This window comes from Pan paniscus, chromosome 12 (genome assembly GCF_029289425.2).
Source record: "Pan paniscus chromosome 12, NHGRI_mPanPan1-v2.0_pri, whole genome shotgun sequence".
NCBI classification, from domain to species: Eukaryota; Metazoa; Chordata; class Mammalia; order Primates; family Hominidae; genus Pan; species Pan paniscus.
In genome coordinates this window covers 46491930-46511104 of record NC_073261.2, presented here as the reverse complement: position 1 = coordinate 46511104, position 19175 = coordinate 46491930, and the positions used below count along the sequence as shown (strand labels likewise).

General features: G+C 39.7%; 1 protein-coding gene across 4 annotated transcripts in view; it reads left to right on the top strand.

The window, feature by feature from the left end:
• Nucleotides 1–19175, top strand: part of CTNNA2 (catenin alpha 2) — a 1151703-nt gene that overhangs the window by 334748 nt on the left and 797780 nt on the right. For all 4 annotated transcript variants that reach the window (XM_014343874.4, XM_003816600.4, XM_003816599.3 and 1 more), the window contains exon 4: nt 17963–18129. In XM_014343874.4, coding sequence (XP_014199360.1) covers nt 17963–18129 — 167 coding nt within the window. The remainder of the gene's footprint in view (nt 1–17962; nt 18130–19175) is intronic.

Here is a 19175-nt window from a genome sequence, read left to right as displayed (position 1 = left end):
ATATAAATTTTATCTTAGGTGGACAACTGTACAGTTCTATTTTCTGTGACGGTCAAGACATTCTCCTATTCCTTGTGTGGCCACGACAACTCTAGCTTATAAGTTATTAACTCTAAAGTTACCAGTGCTTCAGAATCAGCTTGCATTATTTCAATCATGCTAATTTCTTTTTCTTTCTTATATTTGTTTATTTATTTTGACTCAGAGATTTTCCTTCCATGTATAAAGATGTTTGCTGAACTTTACATGCATTTCCAGGTGTTTGGAGACTTTTTAAATGCTATTCAATCTCTCACATTCTCTCATCTTACCTTTAAAATGAGCCTATTATAAGAGATATTATTTTATTCATTTTAGTGATGGCATTTTTTTAAAGGCTCCACTTCTTGGCTGGGTACAGTAGCTCACAAGCAATCCCAGTCCCCCGGGAGGCCAAGGTGGGAGGAGCACTTGAGGCCAGGAGTCTGAGATCAGCCCAGGCAGGACAGCGAGACTCCCCCTCTCTTTTTTTTTTTTTTTTTTTTTGAGACAGAGTCTCGCTCTTTCGCCCAGGCCGGACTGCAGTGGCGTGGCGCGATCTCAGCTCACTGCAAGCTCCGCCTCCCGGGTTCACGCCATTCTCCTGCCTCAGCCTCCCGAGTAGCTGGGACTACAGGCGCCCGCCAGGGCACCCGGCTAATTTTTTGTATTTTTAGTAGAGACGGGGTTTCACCGTGTTAGCCAACATGGTCTTGATCTCCTGACCTCGTGATCCGCCCGCCTCGGCCTCCCAAAGTGCTGGGATTACAGGCGTGAGCCACCGCGCCCGGCCGAGACTCCCTCTCTTATGTATGTATCTATGCATGTAAGTATGTTTGGAGACAGGGTCTTGCTCTGTTGCTCAGGCTGGAGTGCAGGTGCGATATCAACTCACTGCAACATCTGCTTAGAAAGGCTAAGAAACATGCAGAGTGAAACAAGAAAACAGTATCAGAACTGGGACTTAAACTCAAGAAATCTGAGCCCTACTTTTTTATTGGTACATTCTCAGAGACAAAATACAACTATTTGAAGAGCTTGTCCTGCTAATAACTTTTGTTTACTTAATATTTTCCTAGAGGAATATTAAATACTATTAGCATTATTAATTTTTTTCCTAATTTTCCTATGGAATGGCAAATAAGCCTAAGATTCAGAGGAGTCCCAAGTTCTAACTGAAAAGAACTAGTAAATGATATCTAATTTTTAAGAAGGTGGGAATTTAAAATGATTAATGAAAATCTGTCATGGGATGAAATATTAGTCCTTTTTTGTTGTTCCTTTTGGTCTAAATTAGTGGGCACACGTGCAAAATAGGTGCGAAGCAGACTAATCTTTATAGATGATGAATAATTTCTCATTCTACTATAAGGTGTGCTTTCTTTAGGAAAGCAATGTGTGATCTTTATATGCGCAATCAACGATCCTTTAAATATGTCTTCAGTCTTAATGAAGAAACGTTAACTGGGACCTAACAATGGAATTCATTACCCTCTGCAGAGCAAAGGAAAAGCCAGATGTTTGTGCTTGCTCTTGTACCATTGGCTACCTTCAGGCTAAGGAAGGCTGTAAAGTTGTCTCTAGTTACAGAACAAAAAGGATTTGGGACTGATTACAACATGATATCCATAATATCATTAGTTGAACATTTATAAATCAGGACAAGCATAAATACTTATATGTCTGAATTCACTGTGAGAGAAAATGGTCTTTTTCTTTTGCATCTCCTACTTTATATATCCCTTCATAATTTTGTTTCAATAGTGTTTCAGTTCTTTCAAATTATGGTTCATGAAAACATCATTTTAGTATCAGGATTTTATTTAGATTAGTTTTCAAAAATAAAGCCACAAAGTAATTATAAACATATACATTTGGCATTGGTGTTTTAACTATGTCTTGGTATATTTTTACTATTTTTGTTGGCATATAACCATGTGTGTTATTTTAGAAATGGTTAAAAGCCCAAATTCTGTAGCTAGCCTTTCTAGGTTAAAATCCTCATTCCATTACCTAATGTTTTTTAGCCTCTGGCAAAACTAGCCTTTCTGTGCCTCAGTCTCTTCATGTACGAAATGGGAACAGTACCCCATGGAGTTTTAAATGAGTATTAAATGAGTAGATATAAGGCTTAGAACAGTATCTGGAACAAGGGAAGCACCATGTTAGGGTAAGCTATTATTATTGCTATTACTAGCATCATCCCCTTCTAAGTCATCATTGTTATCATCATCATCATCATTGTCATCTCCACTCCCTTGTGTTATAAGTTTTTCTACCAGTACACCCTTGGCTTAGAGCTTCTCTTTGCATCAAGGTTACTAAGATCACCGACTTTCAGACTTACATCTCAGGACTGAAGCTGACTATCTCATGTGACCTTAAACAAATTAATGAACAATTTAAATTTAGCCGTAGTTTTGGGTGTGTGTTTTTTTTTTTTAATCTTTGAAATGGAGCTAGTGTCATCCACCTCACTGTGAGATTTTATATTTATAAAGTGCTTAGTATTTTGCCTGGTATCTACTAAGTACATTATAAAAGACAGTTGTTATTGTATTTTACATCATAGAATTCAAAAGCGTCATTGAAATTGTTACTTATTTATTCTTAGTGTCTCAAGCAGAGGGAGATGTGCCAAAAGTAACTGGAAGAGAAGAGGTAACATTGTTTAATCTCAAAGAGATCCACACAGAATAGGGCAGAATAGATTTGTACAATGCTGCCATTTTTAGATATAATCTCTAACTACATCTGTTGATTATTGAAATTATTAGGTTTGAGGAATCTCAATTGTAATTTAAATGTGTAACAATGGGGCAAAAGAAGCCTTAAGGCTAAATTCTGTGAATGGTTTCATTCACTGGTTTTGCCAGCTATTGGTGCCAAAGCATTAACTAGAGTATTTAAGAAGCGTGCACTTTGGTGGAGAGTTGATGTGATGTGTGTGTGCTCACGCATTTACACCTGAAAGGATTCTTTAACTTGGAATTGTGTGTGGATAACAAATAGATCTATTAAAAATTACTGAAACCACACTCCTTCTCAGGAATTAAAGTTGACTACTCATTGTTTCTATAGGGCATCCAGTAATGGATGCATGCTGGATTCATACCTGGCCTTCTTTTCTGTGTTAATGTAGCAGCCTTGGATTAGCATGACAGAGTGGTGGCCTCCGTGAGGGCATGAACTGGATCAGCCTGGGCTGCCATTGTCCCCGTCCAGTATGTCACGATGCCTACTTCTTCCTTCACGGCCCTAAATACTGCCTGGAAGTGGCTTAGAATTTTGCTTGTTAAACCTAGGTTTTTGCTCAGTAATGCTTAAGCTTTCTGTCTCTAAAATACAAGCTCTCTGCATCTACAGCTTATTTGGCATCTGTATTTTCTTACCCAGCCATACCTTTAAACTCCTTTTGGTGAATAAAGCCACTTGCTGTTCAGAGTAGGAGTTGAAAACGAACTTTCCCTTCATTGTTCAAAACCAGTTCTCATACTTACCACGATGAAACACCCTCCAGCAGTGCCCCAACACAATTGCTAAATTACTCCAACTCCAACTCCATAATGTGTAAATGACAAAGAATTAAACAACCATGAGGGTTTGCTTAAAAAAAAATCCATGTTAGCTTATTAATCCTTATTGTAATGTCATACAGAGTAGAATGCGAACATCAGCAGGCTAGGTTATTCTCTCTATAGGCAGACCTATGTGGGAAGTTAAATTGTACTCCCAATGTGAGTTTTTAAATTTGTAGTGAAAAATATATTTGCCTAGGGACTGTGTACCTACGTTCACTGGCAGGTACAAACAGTGCAATTTTCAAGTCATTGATAATTATTTTCTCATTTTCCTTTAAAGGAAATAAACACTAAGAAGCACAGAATGGGGCTCCCTTTTCTTGGAAGCAGCCTGCAAGAGGCAGGAAGACCCTGAGACTGCCAAGATAATCTCAGAATGAGTCAAGATTGAATTGTTAATACACCAAAGAATATCCACAAAGTCTGAAAATACAGGAAAAATTGATTCTACTTATTTTCAGTTAACAATAGGATCCCTGCTTTATATTTTGATGTACTTCATGAGAATAGTGTCTGGAGATTGAAGGAAAAAATATGGAGCATATTATTTGAAAATTTAACTAGCTTTGAAATAAATAATTTTGCCCAATATTCCCTGACATTTTGGATACTCTACATTATTTTGTCTGAGTTAGTGGGTCACATTTCCAGTAGTAGGAGACAAAAGGGTAAAATTCACTGACTTCCTGTGATCTTCATTCTTTCGTTTATTACTGTACATCTCCCTCCAACTTCGTGCAACTGGTGTGGTAAGTTGGGGACTCTTGGCCTCAGAAATCCTGTTAGAAGTAAAATGGGGCCCAACAGAGAGGGACCTTTGGCCCTAAATCCCGCTTTTCATTTAGGTCTTAATGTTAGGAGGTTAGAGATGCCTTGAACTTGAACTATTGATGCAGGCTTGCTCAATATGAGGCCGAAGGACTGCTTGATGATCACCAGTGTATTTTCCTGGGACATTCTCATCTATACTCTTTGTCTTTTAGAAACTCATCTATACTCTTTGTCTTTTAGAAACTTAGCCAGGAGTGTGGGCTGGGGAGTGGGCTGTGTGTGACTGATCTCTGCCATCTCTCAAAGTCATGATTAAAAGCTGCCATGGGAGGGATAAAGAATGAAAACAAACTACACACACACACACACACACACACACATATATATATATTTGTGTGTATCTGTATATACATTGTGTATATATATTTGTGTGCATTTGTGTGTGTGTGTGTGTATATATGTATGTATATATATATATGCACCCTTACCTTTTATGATAACTGACTAAGTACCCCCTACATACTCATGATTCCCAACTCCCTAAACACAGCTGCTTTTTTTTTTTTTTTTGAATTTCTAAATGTCCACTTAGGGGGCATTTCTCTATAGTTGTTCTGCAGGTGATTCTTGTTAGTGGGTCTTTCAGAACCATCAAGCTGGAAGTTAAGTAGGGCAGAAATTGTGACTTCATGTTGAATATCTAGGACCTAGAAAGTGTCTGCTACATGGCAAGTGCTTAATAAATGCTTATTGAATAAATAAATGGATGAATGAAATGATATATAATTATATACTTTGTACACAAGCACACATATAGCTATGTTCATATCATCAATGGTGCGCACTAAGAGAGTGAGGACAAGATGTCACTGCTATCCAAATCTCCCAAATTTCCCTCACCCTTAAGTCTGCATGTCAGGCTGTCGGAACATTTTTTTCCCTTTCAAGGTTGATGTTTGTTTTAACTTTATTTTACTTATTTTAAAAATGTACTTTTGAGTTGGAAGGAGAGAAGCCCTTCTGAGATTCATCATGACCCTAGTGACAAGCTATTGATCACAGGAGTGAAGAAAGCTTTGATAGCACATTTTGGCAGTTTGTCATATTGGATTTAGGGTTTTTAGTTACCTTAAATCAATTTCGTTCATTACCCATTGTCAGATCTTCTTGCTGCACAAATATATTTTTATTAGCTGTGTTTTATTATGGTTTATACACTGATATTCATTTAAATGTTATGTCTTCTTTAAATCCTCTTAATATAGGAAATAGAATGGTGGTGACGTGGGGACCTCCCACAGTTTAGTAAAGAGGCCTTGTGGCTATAATCGCATTTAAGAAACTGCCATTTCTCTGTGAAGAATGGAAAATCAGTGGTAGGTCAGAAATTAAAGGCTATGCCATTTAAATCCTAAAACCTGATCATTCTAGTCTTTTCACCCACAAGCCAGTGAGGAAAATCAGTTTTCCCCACGTTGCATTTTAAAATATAACTTAATTGAGCTGTAATTTTATAGCATCATTTACCATGTTCATGATACCAATTACTTGGAACATTTTTTCTAGTTTTGAAATATGTGGTAGAATTTTCTATCTTTAATCAACTTTTCTCATTATGAGAATTGTTCCTGTGCTTTGTTTAGCCAAAGACTACTTTAGAAAAAGCTAGGTTGACTTCTTATTTTACTGTGTAGCAATTTCAAGCCTGGTTTATTTAGCTGTAGTCTATAAGATGCAAATTATAAAATGTGCCTTTTTTATACTTCTCATTTGCTTTTCTCTCCATTTGTATTTTAGTTGATATGAAATCAGTGATGCGAGTATTATTCAAGTATTATTCAATTTTACTAATGAAAATTTGGAGATGCCGTAATGACTTACAAATACATACACATAAGTGGAGTATCAAGACATCCAAACTGATATACAAAAGCTTCAACTATATGGACTAACTTGGGGACAGTAAGTTGTGAATTTGTGAAACTGTATCAGAAACAGAATATTTCCTCCAAAGTATATGGAACTGCAGCAAATACAAATATCAGAGTTGAGAGACCCAGCTTCTGGTCTGGACTGTGCCCTTAGTTGATTATTTGAGCTTGAGAAAGCCATTAAAGGTTTTGATAGTTATTTTCTGAAATTCAGACATTGAGTTCCACCAATGAGCTCACAGTTAATGTCTTTCAAATATATGTAGTAATTTAGATACTGAAATAGCTCAGAGTAACTTGTGACTGTTTTAATTGTTTTTATAACAAGCTAGAAACCAGATCTATTTCTTCCAAAGCAGATTAGAAATATCTTTTTATATGTACATGTTAATTGGCTTAAAAAGTAGTGTAGGAACAAACAAATCATCTTGACTTGAATGATTAGTAGATATTTAATATTTGGAAACCTGGAGAGAGTTGTTTGCTCATTTTTTAATGTCAGTTGTTCTTTTTATAATGCAACCTCAGCATTAGTTCTCAGGCAATGGCTAATGAGCATTCATCTTGACATTTCCCTTCTTAAAGGACATTTAAACAAACTTCCCAAGATCTACCCTATAGAAGAGAAGATTATATTTTTATGTGTGGTTCAGAAGAGCGTATCAAAGACCAAATAGAAGAAAAAAATGTTAACAATTGAAGCTATCACAGGCAGGGTGTGTTGGCTCAAGCCTGTAATCCCAGCACTTTGGGAGGCTGAGGTGGGTGGATCACAAGGTCAGGAGTTCGAGACCAGCTTGATCTATGTGGTGAAACCCTGTCTCTACTAAAAGTACAAAAATTAGCTGGGTGTGGTGGCATGTGCCTATAATCCCAGCTACTCAGGGGGCTGAGGCAGGAGAATTGCTTGAACCTGGGAGGTGAAGGTTGTAGTGAGCTGAGATCATGCCACTGCACTCCAGCCTGGGTGACAGAGTGAGACTCTGTCTCAAAAAAAAAAAAAAAAAAAAAAAAAAAAAAAAGCTAGAACAAATTGGAGTGGTTTCCTAGAAAGACAAAGTGTTTTTTGTCCTAGAGGTCACACCTGGATTTTGCATCTGTTAGAATTTCATCTGCATGATGCCCTCCAAGGTATTGTTAAAGTCTGGAATTTGGACATTAAATCCATCCTCTGTACTCTGCATTTCCTTGTACAGTATCTTAAAGAGCATGAGGAAATCAAGATGTCCTTTACATATCCATGTCGAGATGTTGATCCTGAATGCTGCCGTCTCTTTGATTCAGAATTAGATGCTAGCATGTTTGATGCTCGCGTTATCTCTGCTTGTCCAATCTAGATGGAAGTTGTGGCATTGATTCTTGTTTTCCTAATAACATTAGAAGGTTTTTGAAGTCACACTTCAACTACCAAGTACTGTAGCAGGGTACTGACATTTCAGTGCATTTTGATTTGTGTCATGGTTGTAGGAGAATACAGGTACTGATCAATAGAAACATTTATGACTTAAGAATATAAATAAGTCAGCAGCATGATTTTTATAGAGAGACTTGACTTACGTATTGAAATTTGGGGTTTATAGAAAAATTAATTTATTGGCTGCTTATATGCTTTACAAGATAACTTACAATAGGTTTTCTTTAGTATATATACGATATAGTGTCCTTATTTCAGAAATATGTGTTGCACAATGAAATTTACATTCCATCAATGTATCTTCCCTTTATGTGTAAAAATATTGAACAAAATTGAGTTCACTATTGGTCCTCTATATGCCATTTTTCTCTTAAGCTTAGATCATCACTGTTTAATGTTTCCTAATTTATGGTCTTCTCTTGCATTCAAGGCCAAAACAATAATCACCTTTTTATGGAATGTGGCTATTGCTACATTTAACAGGTCTTTGCAAGGGTCTCATTTGTGAAGTATGCCACATTGCGGCTTCATAATCTTTCTGGCTACAACAATGTAAAATTACCCTATACCCTCTCCTCCCAACCCAGGAAAAGGCTACAGCTGAAATAATTAAAATCCATACGGTTAATGATCTGTGCCTTCTGCAAGGTGGCGCATTACTGTCTCTAATGATGTTTAATAGCTCATAACATTCAATACACTTAATCATTAGTTACTGACATTTCTAGTACTTTTGCATACTGAACATATCTCGATAGGGCAAAAATTACATTGGAAAAGACTCAATTATCTACCTTGGGAAAGAACATTGACCAAATGAGGACACACATTTGTCTTTGGAGCTGCTCTTGCCACTGAATTAGGGTTGTCACAGAGCCATGTGGCTGTAGTGGGATTTTGTTAGGTGAGGAGAGTTTGATTTGCTGGTGTCACATTGGGCTTTATTGGCGTCACAGCAACAATGGGACTGAGACCAGAGTCCCTGACTGGGATGTCAGGAGACAGGGATGCTGACCCCTACCAACCACCTGACCACGGCACTTGGGCTTCTGTGTCTTCATGTGTGAGATGAGAAAGGGGTGCTGAATGATGCCTGAGGAGTTTTCATCCGGATCTGAAATTCTCCAGTCTCAACATCACTTCAGAGGCAGTGGCCCCATCAGACTGCTGTCATTTTGCACCTAATTTATTGTTTTCTGAGAGTTTCTGGAAAAACCTAAAGAATGATAAAGAGACCATGGAGCCCACTACCCTTGGTAGAAAGACAAAGGGACAGGCAGCCTTCTTATTTTATAATATTTACATAGTTTTGGTATGGCTTGCATGATAGGGTTTTTTTTTTTTTTTAATAAGCAGATAAGGCTTTCTTCTGAATACTGCTTATTTAGGCCAAATATTATCTTGTTTTTTGATAACAAGACCTGAATAGTACCAAGCACTGCTGTAACTGCTTGGTGCTTAAAGTGTCCACAGGAGGTAGCTTATTTTAATGCAGATTCTGCTTGAGAAAAGATAGGACTTCAGCATCCCTGAGCCTTAGAGAAAAATTCTGATTGTTGATTGTTGACCTTTTCCCCAATCACAGATTTCAGTCATAGCCACCCTGGGGTGAAATGCATGTATAGCTCTCTCATATTCTTGATAGTTTCCAAAAAAGTGTTAAGACTTTTTCCTTCTTGCTAGCAAAGGCCTTTGTGGGCAAAACAGAGGAGAAGCAAAGGAGTTGCTCCTTTCACTAGAACTTTCCTTTAGCAAATGTTTTGGTTTCCTTGCTACTTCCTGAACTTAGAAATCCAACTAAAAGTTCAAACATGAAAAAGAAGAAAATATTTCAATTATTTTATTGTAGAGTGTATAGCATCTGGGATTTCATTTGCCTTTTCTCCCTGCTTCAGTATCAATTCAATATGGTTCAAAATGTAAAGTGCCAGGCAGGCCTTCCTTTCCTCCTCTCGACAGCATTCCTTGAGGGAATATACCTTGTCAACCGATGTAAGGTATTATGATTAAAGAAATTAATGTGCTACAATTATTATTTCTACACTGATTAAGCTTACAGGTCAAGGAAGGAGGGAAAACTCAAATGCATGCATGCACAGGGAGTCACAAATCATCCCTAACATGTGACAATAAGGAGTGGTGGAGGCTGGGAATAATTGGAGAAGTGTCTTTGTTTAGGTCCTTGTTCCTTCCCTTCCTGCCTCCTACCCTCCCTTCCTCCATCCTTCCCTCTCTCCCTTCCTTTCTTCCTTCATCCCTCCCTTGCTCCCTCTGTATCTCTCTCCCTCTGTTTCTCTCTCCCTCCCTTTCTCCTTCCCTCCTTTTCTCCTTCCTCCCTCCCTCCCCCCTCCCTTCCTTTCTTCCTTCATCCCTCCCTCCCTCCCTCTTTCCCTTCCTTTCTTCCTTCATCCCTCCCTCGCTCCCTCTGTATCTCTCTCCCTCTGTTTCTCTCTCCCTCCCTTTCTCCTTCCCTCCTTTTCTCCTTCCTCCCTCCCTCCCCCCTCCCTTCCTTTCTTCCTTCATCCCTCCCTCCCTCCCTCTTTCCCTTCCTTTCTTCCTTCATCCCTGCCTCCCTCCCTCTGTTTCTCTCTCCCTCTGTTTCTCTCTCCCTCTGTTTCTCCCTCCCTCCCTTTCTCCTTCTCTCCCTGCCTCTCTCCCTCCCTCCCTTCCTTCCTTTCTTTCTCCCTTGCTTGCTTCCTTCCTTCCTATACTCTGTAAACTGAATAACATAATTTACTAGTCTTCAACTCCTAATACAGGTGCAGACAGACATATGTAAACAAATAATTTTCACAGAGTAAACAGGATGTTAAAATAAAGATATTTCTAAAGCACTGGTTTTAAGAGGATAGACCGCAGAGCCAGACAGATTTTGAATGCCTGCTTCACCACTTACCATCTGTTTGACCTTGGGCAAATAATCTTAATAATCTTTCTTTTCTGTGTTCAGTTTCCTCAGATAGAAAGGGTGACAATGAGAACACTTCCTTCATCAGATTCTCTTCAGCAGTAAAAGAGTTGATACAGGTTAAGCTCTTTGAACAGAACTTGGCACATTGTGAGCTCTTAAAAAGAGAGCTATTATTATTATAGATGAAAGAGTTACATGCTAAAATATTAAGTCCAGATAGATACAGCCTAATAAGATCCTAAAGTAGAAGGAATCTTGGACCACCCTGCTGCACCACCCCCTTGCTGCTGGAACCATCCCAGAAGAAGACATTCCTATGTTTGCAAATGTAGTTACAGCAGAGGCCCTCAGCCACATCAACACCTGCTTACCTCATCTTTTCAACACATTATCCAACTCTGCATGATTCTTATCAAAGAACCACTCACTTATTTCTTCCAAGAAAAGGAGCCAGGAGGCATGATGTAATGCATCAAGATCTTCTGTGGTGACCTTGTAACTTCTGTGGTGTTGTCCACCTTGGCCATTCATTTAACATTTAAGTTTGTTTTGTCTCAAATGAAGATATTTTCCCACCTTGCTTTGAAAATGAGCTGACCAGACCTGTAAGTGGTTTTCAAGTATTACATTGCCTTACAGACTCTACAAAATAATCAAAATGATAAAATGTTCTGAAGTTGGACATTGTTGACTGAATTACCATTTTAAGATTCTGTTATGTATTTTCCTTCACAGTCTCTGTAAGTGTGTGAGCTCAATCAGGATGCACAGTTTGAGTTGCAGAACTGGCTAAGGCTTTGGGAACCTGTGGTCAGTTTCCCTCACTAATGTTGCTTTCCTCTCTAAAAACATGTTTTAATTTCTGCATTGCTCTACAAGATCCGTTTTTCAGAATCCTTTAAGATCTGTACTTCATGGAAAATACATGTGAAAAAGGTTGTTAGGCAGGTGTCGGTTATCATGAAAAGGGAACAAACTGGTTAAGAGGATTGGAAATTTTTGCCCTTTTTCTCATCTTTTTTTTCTTTTTCTTTTTCTTTTTTTCTTTTCCTTTTTTTTTTTTTTTTTTTTGAGACAGAATCTCACTCTGTCGCCTAGACTGCAGTGCAATGGTATGATCTCTGCTTACTGCAACCTACGCCTCCCAGACTCAAGTGATACTCCTGTCTCAGCCTCCTAAGTAGCTGGGATTACAGGTGCCCACCACCACAACTGGCTAATTTTTGCATTTTTAGTAGAGATGGGGTTTCACCCTGTTGGCCAGACTGGTGTCAAACTCCTGACCTCAAATGATCTGCCCGCCTCAGCCTCTCGAAGTGCTGGGATTACAGGTGTGAGCCACAACACCCGGCCTTCTCTCATCTTTTCTAAGAATTCTGTAATACAGGGAGAGATATAAAAAACATGAACTATCAGTATATGTTGGATAATTTATGTAATTAGATAAAGGATAATTATGCATTTAGACAAAAGATGATATGCAGTTGTAGCTATTATGTGTGAAAACTGCTGGTTAAAAATATATGCATACAGAACTGTCTAGAAGCTAGCTCATCAGATGTTGTCCTTGGTTATTAAGATGTGAATGCTCTTTTGGCTTCTTTTAATTGTATTTTTTTAGTTCTCTTAAGGAGCACATATTTATTTTATAGCAAAAATGTTGACAGTGTAAATTACCACTCAAGGTATAGGAAATACATAGAAATTCCTTTCCCTACGTGGCTTTTCATGTCTTAATCTGCTCTTATTCTGGCTGTTTCATTACATTTGCTCTGTGGTTTGCCTTTGTCTTCATTTTCATTCTCACACTAGTTCCAGTTTTCATCATTTGATTCCAGGGAGTAAGTCCAATGCTTGCCATTGCTGAAAGAGTGAAAAGAAAAGTTTTTTTGTTTGTTTTGTTTTGAGATGGAGCTTCACTTTTTTGAGACGAAGTCTCGCTCTGTCACCAGGCTGGAGTACAGTGGCGCAATCTCGGCTCACTGCAACCTCCGCCTTCCAGGTTCAAGTGATTCTCCTGCCTCAGCCTCCCAAGTAGCTGGGACTACAGGTGCACACCACCATGCCTAGCTAATTTTTGTATTTTTAGTAGAGACAGGATTTCACCATATTGGCCAGAATGGTCTCGATCTCTTGACCTCGTGATCCACCCACCTCAGCCTCCCAAAGTGTTGGGATTACAGGCGTGAGCCACCGCGCCCAGCCGGAGTTTAACCCTCGTTGCCCAGGCTGAATGCAATGGTGAAATCTTGGCTCACTGCAACCTCTGCTTCCTGGGTTCAAGCAATTCTCCTGCCTCAGCCTCCCTAGTAGCTGGGACTACAGGCACCTGCCACCATGCCTGACTAATTTTTTGTATTTTTAGTAGAGACACAATTTCATCATGTTGGCCAGGCTAGTCTTGAACTCCTGACCTCAAGTGATCCACCCACCTCGGCCTCCCAAAGTGCTGGGATTACAGATGTGAGCCACTGCACCTTGTTTTGTTTTTTTGAGGCAGGTCTCACTCAGTCATACAAGCTGGAGTGGTGCAATGATAGCTCACTGCAGCCTCAAACTCCTGGGCTTAAGCCATCCTCCTGCCTCAGCCTCTAGAGTAGCAGGGACTACCCTGGCAATTTGATTTTTAAATTTTTTTTGTAGAGATAGGGTCTCACTATGTTGACCAGGCTGGATAAAAAAGACGAGTTAAATCCTCTTCAGCCTCTAAGATCATCAACGATTCTGAGGTTTTCATTTTCTTCACCCAGCACTCTTTGAATCTTGCTTTTCACCACACATTTTTCCTTGCTTCTCACAGTTTTTCAGCAGTTCAGTTGTCAAGCATTTAGAGTGCTGACCTTACACGCAGGCCCCTCCTTCAAGGAAAGAGCCACAGGATATTTGTGCCATTTTGGTTCATGACCTGATTCCTACCTGATTTTTTTGTTCCTAAAACTCTGCCTTCCACATGCCATACTTTTCTTTTTTCCTTTTATTATTTTTCTTTTTTTTTTTTTTGAGATGGAATTTCGCTCTTGTTGCCCATGTTGGAGGGCAATGGCGTGATCTTGGCTCACCGCAACCTTCACCTCCCGGGTTCAAGTGATTCTCCTGCCTCAGCCTCCTGAGTAGCTGGGATTACAGGCATGTGCCACCATGCCCGGCTAATTTTGCATTTTTAGAAGAGATGGGATTTCTCCATGTTGGTCAGGCTAGTCTTGAACTCCCGACCTCAGGTGATCCACCCGCCTTTGCCTTCCAAAGTGCTGGGATTACAGGTGTGAGCCACCGCGCCCAGCCCATGCCATCCTTTTCTTGTGTTTATTATTACTGGCCTGCATCATTCCACATTTGAATTGATCTTACCTCAAGCTGATGCACAATTATGTATTCATCCCAGTGCCTTCAGGGTAGCCTAGGAATCAGAATAAGCACTGATTTAAAAGCAGAGCACCATTTTTTTTGGTATATATTCTATCTTCAAACAATAAGTACTTTTATTGAGCATATGTTGTCTTGCTTCTAAGGAAGAAACACAAGAAGTGAAACCAACCAAAATATACACTTTTAAACCTGTAACGAGGAGATCACCAACTCTTCTTACTGCATTTTGGATGCTCGAAGTGGTCGTGATAGTAGTGGTATTAATGAATAATGATCACCCGTTATGGGTAAGGCCCCATGTTGGGTGCTTTGAATGCATCGTCTCTAATTTTAACTCTCATGGCAGTCTGTGAGGCAGCTGTCATTATTTTCCCTGTCATTTTACAGTTGACTGGACTGAAATACAAAGGTTGAATAAGCACTAGCTCACATATTTGGTAATAGTTGGGGTGGAGTCGAGATCTGAACCCAGGTCAATGTGACTTTGTTTATCCTTTTTCATCCATGAGTTAATACATGTAAAGCTTTTAGAACAATACTTATATAATAAGCCTTTATATAGAAGCACTACATACATGTTAAAATTGTTATTTTCCCTTGGTCCCTTATTTGGTAATGTTAATTTTTCTTCTTTTCAGCAGGTTGTAGTGGCTAGAGGACATCAAAGGCTTTACCGTAGAAATGTTGCTCTGAGTTAGGTCTATAATCAAGTACATGAGATTGAACAAGAATGTATATAAAAGAAGCAGGCAGATCTCTTGTACCCTCTCTTCACTGCTCCATTTCCCTCTTACACATGCGTACTATTTCTTAGCGAAATATTTCAATCTTATAGAAAAAGCACTTTTCTCTACATTCCTGGGAAAGTAGCTAATTTTATCCTGATAAACTTGCTTATCAGTTTGCTTCAGTAATCTTAAAGCTGCAGGGACTAAGACCTATTAAAATTATAGTTGATTTGAGGTTGCCTTTCCTTTGGAATCCTTATCAACGTGAAATCACTTGTATCTGCTTAAAATGAGCTTTTAGTTTAATTTGCGTTGAATGAAATCATCTTCTATTTATCTTAGAATAATCTCAGAATTTACTGTGAGTTTTCCATCCAGAAAGGCAGATGGCATTTTCTAACGTGGGTCTCTCTCTCTCTCTCTTTCTCTCTCTCTGTCTGTCTCTTCCCTGTCTCCCTCTCATGGACATCTGCTGAGCCACTCTTGGGGTGCCTGCCGTGGGCCCCAGGTTGATTAGCTCCACCTAAGATCTCTGCACTGACACGTGTCACCCATCGGCTTTGAAGCAGTATTGCTGACCAACCAGATGGTTGGCATCTGCATGAAGTGGCAGTACACTTCTGCCAGATGCCCGATGGTGCCGCTAAGACAGATGGAAGGAGTCGTTCTGGGCCCTCCAGAGCCCCTCGTTCTGGCAAGACCTGTCTTCTGGAATGATGTTGGTTCATTCCGAATGTTCAATCTCAACTTGAAAGTATATTGGATTAGGCATGGTTCTTCAAGTAATGCACAAGCTCCACCTGCAGGGAAGGGGTGTGACTGCCGTCTCCTCCTGGGGATCTCTGTTCTGCCAATAGCCCTACCTGAGTGACCTACTTTTAGCCATGCTAGGGCTCATACCGATTTCACCTGCAGGAACTGGGATCAACCATGTAGCTACCTGGGTTCGTGTGCAGAATAAATCTCCCTTTCCCTTGAATAAGTGGATCTATTTCAACAGTAGCTGACTTACCTATTAATATCTTACACAAATTTGTCTAGCTCTACTTGTGGCACTTTTGTCAATAGTTTGTTGGATTTACCTTGGTGTATAATGTTCTTTCTACTTGCACCGTATAAAGTGGGGAAAAGGTGGCTTTCTTTCTCCCACCACACAGATATTTGCCAATGACTCTTTTTATTTGTGAGGAGGAGGGGCAAGAGGAGGAGATGTATGTAACCCTGTGGCAAGGGTAGGACACTTGGATTGAGCTCTAGGACCATACATCTTGAAAATTCATCATTGTGCCACTAGAGTAGTGAATTTTTAAGTTTCTCCCATGCTGTTGTTATATATCAAGCTATTTGTGTGTGCCTAGGCAAAAAGGCTAAACTGGTTAGCAATATAAAATGCTTATTGTAGATGGTAGCCTCTTTAAAAAATCCAACAGTGCAATATATTTCCTTACACGCCCACATTCCAGAGTATAAAAAGTATCACTGTGAGGGTTTAAATAACTACCACACTAGCTGAGAGAATTACTTTATATTCTGATCGGCCTATAAAATGGTAAGAGGTGTTTTTTAATTTTTTTCTTATGACTTAGGACTAATTACAGGATGCACAGACTTTCCATGCTATCATTGGCTTCATTTAAATTAGCTAGATTTTGCTTAGTAGGTGAGTAGTAATCGTTACTACAAAAATTGAATAAATTGTTTGATCTTGAGTTAAAAAATCTGTCATATTAACTGTACTCTTCAAGTTTATTGAAGCTTTTATACCCCTGTGTACACTCTGCTATATGAAGCTCCATTTATGGTTTCTCACAGTTTTCACTCCCCAAAGTGGATATCCACCCACTGATTTGGTTATCAGTCTCAATCCTTGTTAATTATCTCTTTGTTTCCCACTCCTGGGTCCCTTGATGCAAATATATACCTGACTTTGGTATCGTGTCAGCCCTCATCGTCAGCTTGAACCTTTTGTCTGGTCTTCACATCTGATCAGCCCTTAGATCGGTTGGTTGTGTCACACAGATGCATTTTATACTCCCTTCCTCTCCCATCTCCTTGGTCCAGGCTCTCACCACTGCTCTCTCAGACTAAAACTGCATTTACCCTATTAACTGACTTCTCTGTCCTGGTCTTTTTCCCCTCCAGTTTATTTTATGTAATATGACTAAAATAATCTTCCAAAAATAAAAATCTATTATTGTAACTTCCCACCCTGCTGAGGGTAAAATCCAAACCTCTTACATGGTGTTCTAGGCATTACTGCCTCTCTCCAGCCCCCTTCCTCATGGGTTCTTCCAGAGAACTGCAGGTCTCTGTACTCAGCATGGGGCTCCAGGCTTCAGAGCCCACAAAGTGTTCATGCTGCCTGAGATCCCCTCCCCACCTTTGTTTTCCTGGTGAACACCTCTTTCTTTTTTGCATCCCATTAAAATGGACAGCTTCCCCCCAGTCTCACAATAAATGAGCAAATACCTCTCCCCTCTGTGTTGCCTACATTCTTAATCTTGTCTCTTATGGCACTTAATTACTGTATTCTGATTATGTGTTGACGTACCTGTTTACTCATGAGACTTTGAACTCCTTGTGCCTGGATATTCTTAGTCAACTTTGTAATGGCAGAGCCTAGTACAGAATCTGACACAAGTGTGTGTTTAGTAAACATTTGTTTAATTGGTTTAGTTCTCTTCTAAATGTTCTGTATATTGGCAAATCAGTTACTAAGAGGATTAGAAGATTGTATCTTGGGTGCCTCTATGATGAACACATCATAGCGTTCATTGTCTGATTAGCTCAATTAAGAGTACAGTGTTAATGAGGCCAAGGTCTTAACTTTCAATTCCATGTGGAACAATTTGTACCTCAACTGTCAGTAACTTCAATGAGTTGCATGGTAAGTTGCCTGGTATCATTGGTTCCAAGGCAAATGCAGAGAGAGGATGATTAAGCTCAAGGCAAATCCATCTCAACTATTAGATAAATGGAATTAAATATAGTCCTTACTGATGTGAAAAGCATGACTTCATACTTCAGTGTGAAATGAGCACCTTGTTTGGTCCACAGCACTTGTCCATATGCACTGATGTACTTGAGTTAAAGGGCTCTTTGCTGCAATAGAGGTGGCAGAAATACCACCTGGTCGTCAGAGTTTTGCAATAAAAACAGTAATTGTCCATTCACAGATCTTTAGGATGGCCAGTCTCTAAGCCTCTTGTCTACCCACCTGCCTCTCCGTGTCTGTCTTCCAGGTGAGACGATGCGGATCGCCTCCTCCGAGTTTGCTGATGACCCTTGCTCGTCGGTAAAGCGCGGCACCATGGTGCGGGCGGCAAGGGCTTTGCTCTCCGCGGTGACACGCTTACTCATCCTGGCGGACATGGCAGATGTCATGAGACTTTTATCCCATCTGAAAATTGTACGTATGTAGAACTTATCAAAACTTTCTTTATGTGAGTGGCAATCTTGACCGTGTGTATTACAGCTCTGGCCTCTACTCTAGATGTTTCATTGCTCACCAGATCAGTTCATTACCTACCCATGTGGTGCCCACCTCCAATTTTTTCTAATAATAAAATTATATTCAATAATATAGTCAAAGAGTTTTGTAAGACTCACTTGAATTATTATTTTTTTTCCTAAAAACTGAGAGTTTAGATTTCTCCTTACTTCCTGGAATGTGTAACAGTACATTCTTTTAGTCTACAGAGCCTGGACAGGGTGGACCTGCCTTTGTTCTATCTCAAGATTCGGAGCAATCTTGGTCCATGTGATAGTTCAGGTTGGGGTCAGCTCTGCTGAGCAGCTGACCACCTGTGCCCACCTTAGTGTGGATTACATGTTGAATATATTTTGCTATCTACTCTAGCCTTGCTCTCCTGTAGATATATGGATTTTGAACCATATATTGGCAATAAAAAGGGGCCCCATCCACAATTCCCGTGGCTAAAGTCAATCTTGTTTCACCAAGCCTGGCATCTAACATACCTGGATTGGTTCTCTGGGTGGACACATACTTGTCCCACTAACCCGTAGAACACCATTCTATGTGCCTTGCTTTTCATAGTTTCTTTTAATTCTTTTGTTTCCTAATAGAGGTGAAGCCCTGCTCTCATCACAAACTTTAATGGAATAGTGATTAAGGCTACCTCCCCAGTCCTTGACTACCGGTCGTTTTTCTGTTTTTCTACTTGCTGATTGGTATCTAGTTGCAACAAGGATGGTTCAACGTTTTAACAAAGATAATGTAACTTAGCTGCTTGGGAATATGGCCTCTGCTTAGAGAATCCCTACTCCATACCCTCAGTGAAATATGATTCCTGAACAATTGGCACCAACTCTGGGCTGATCGCAGGGTACTTAGATGATGAGATGCAAACCACATTTTCCTTTTAGGAGAACCAACCAATTGCTCGCTTGGTTCCCCCGCTGTCCTGGGCATTCCTGGATTATCATGTTTCCTAT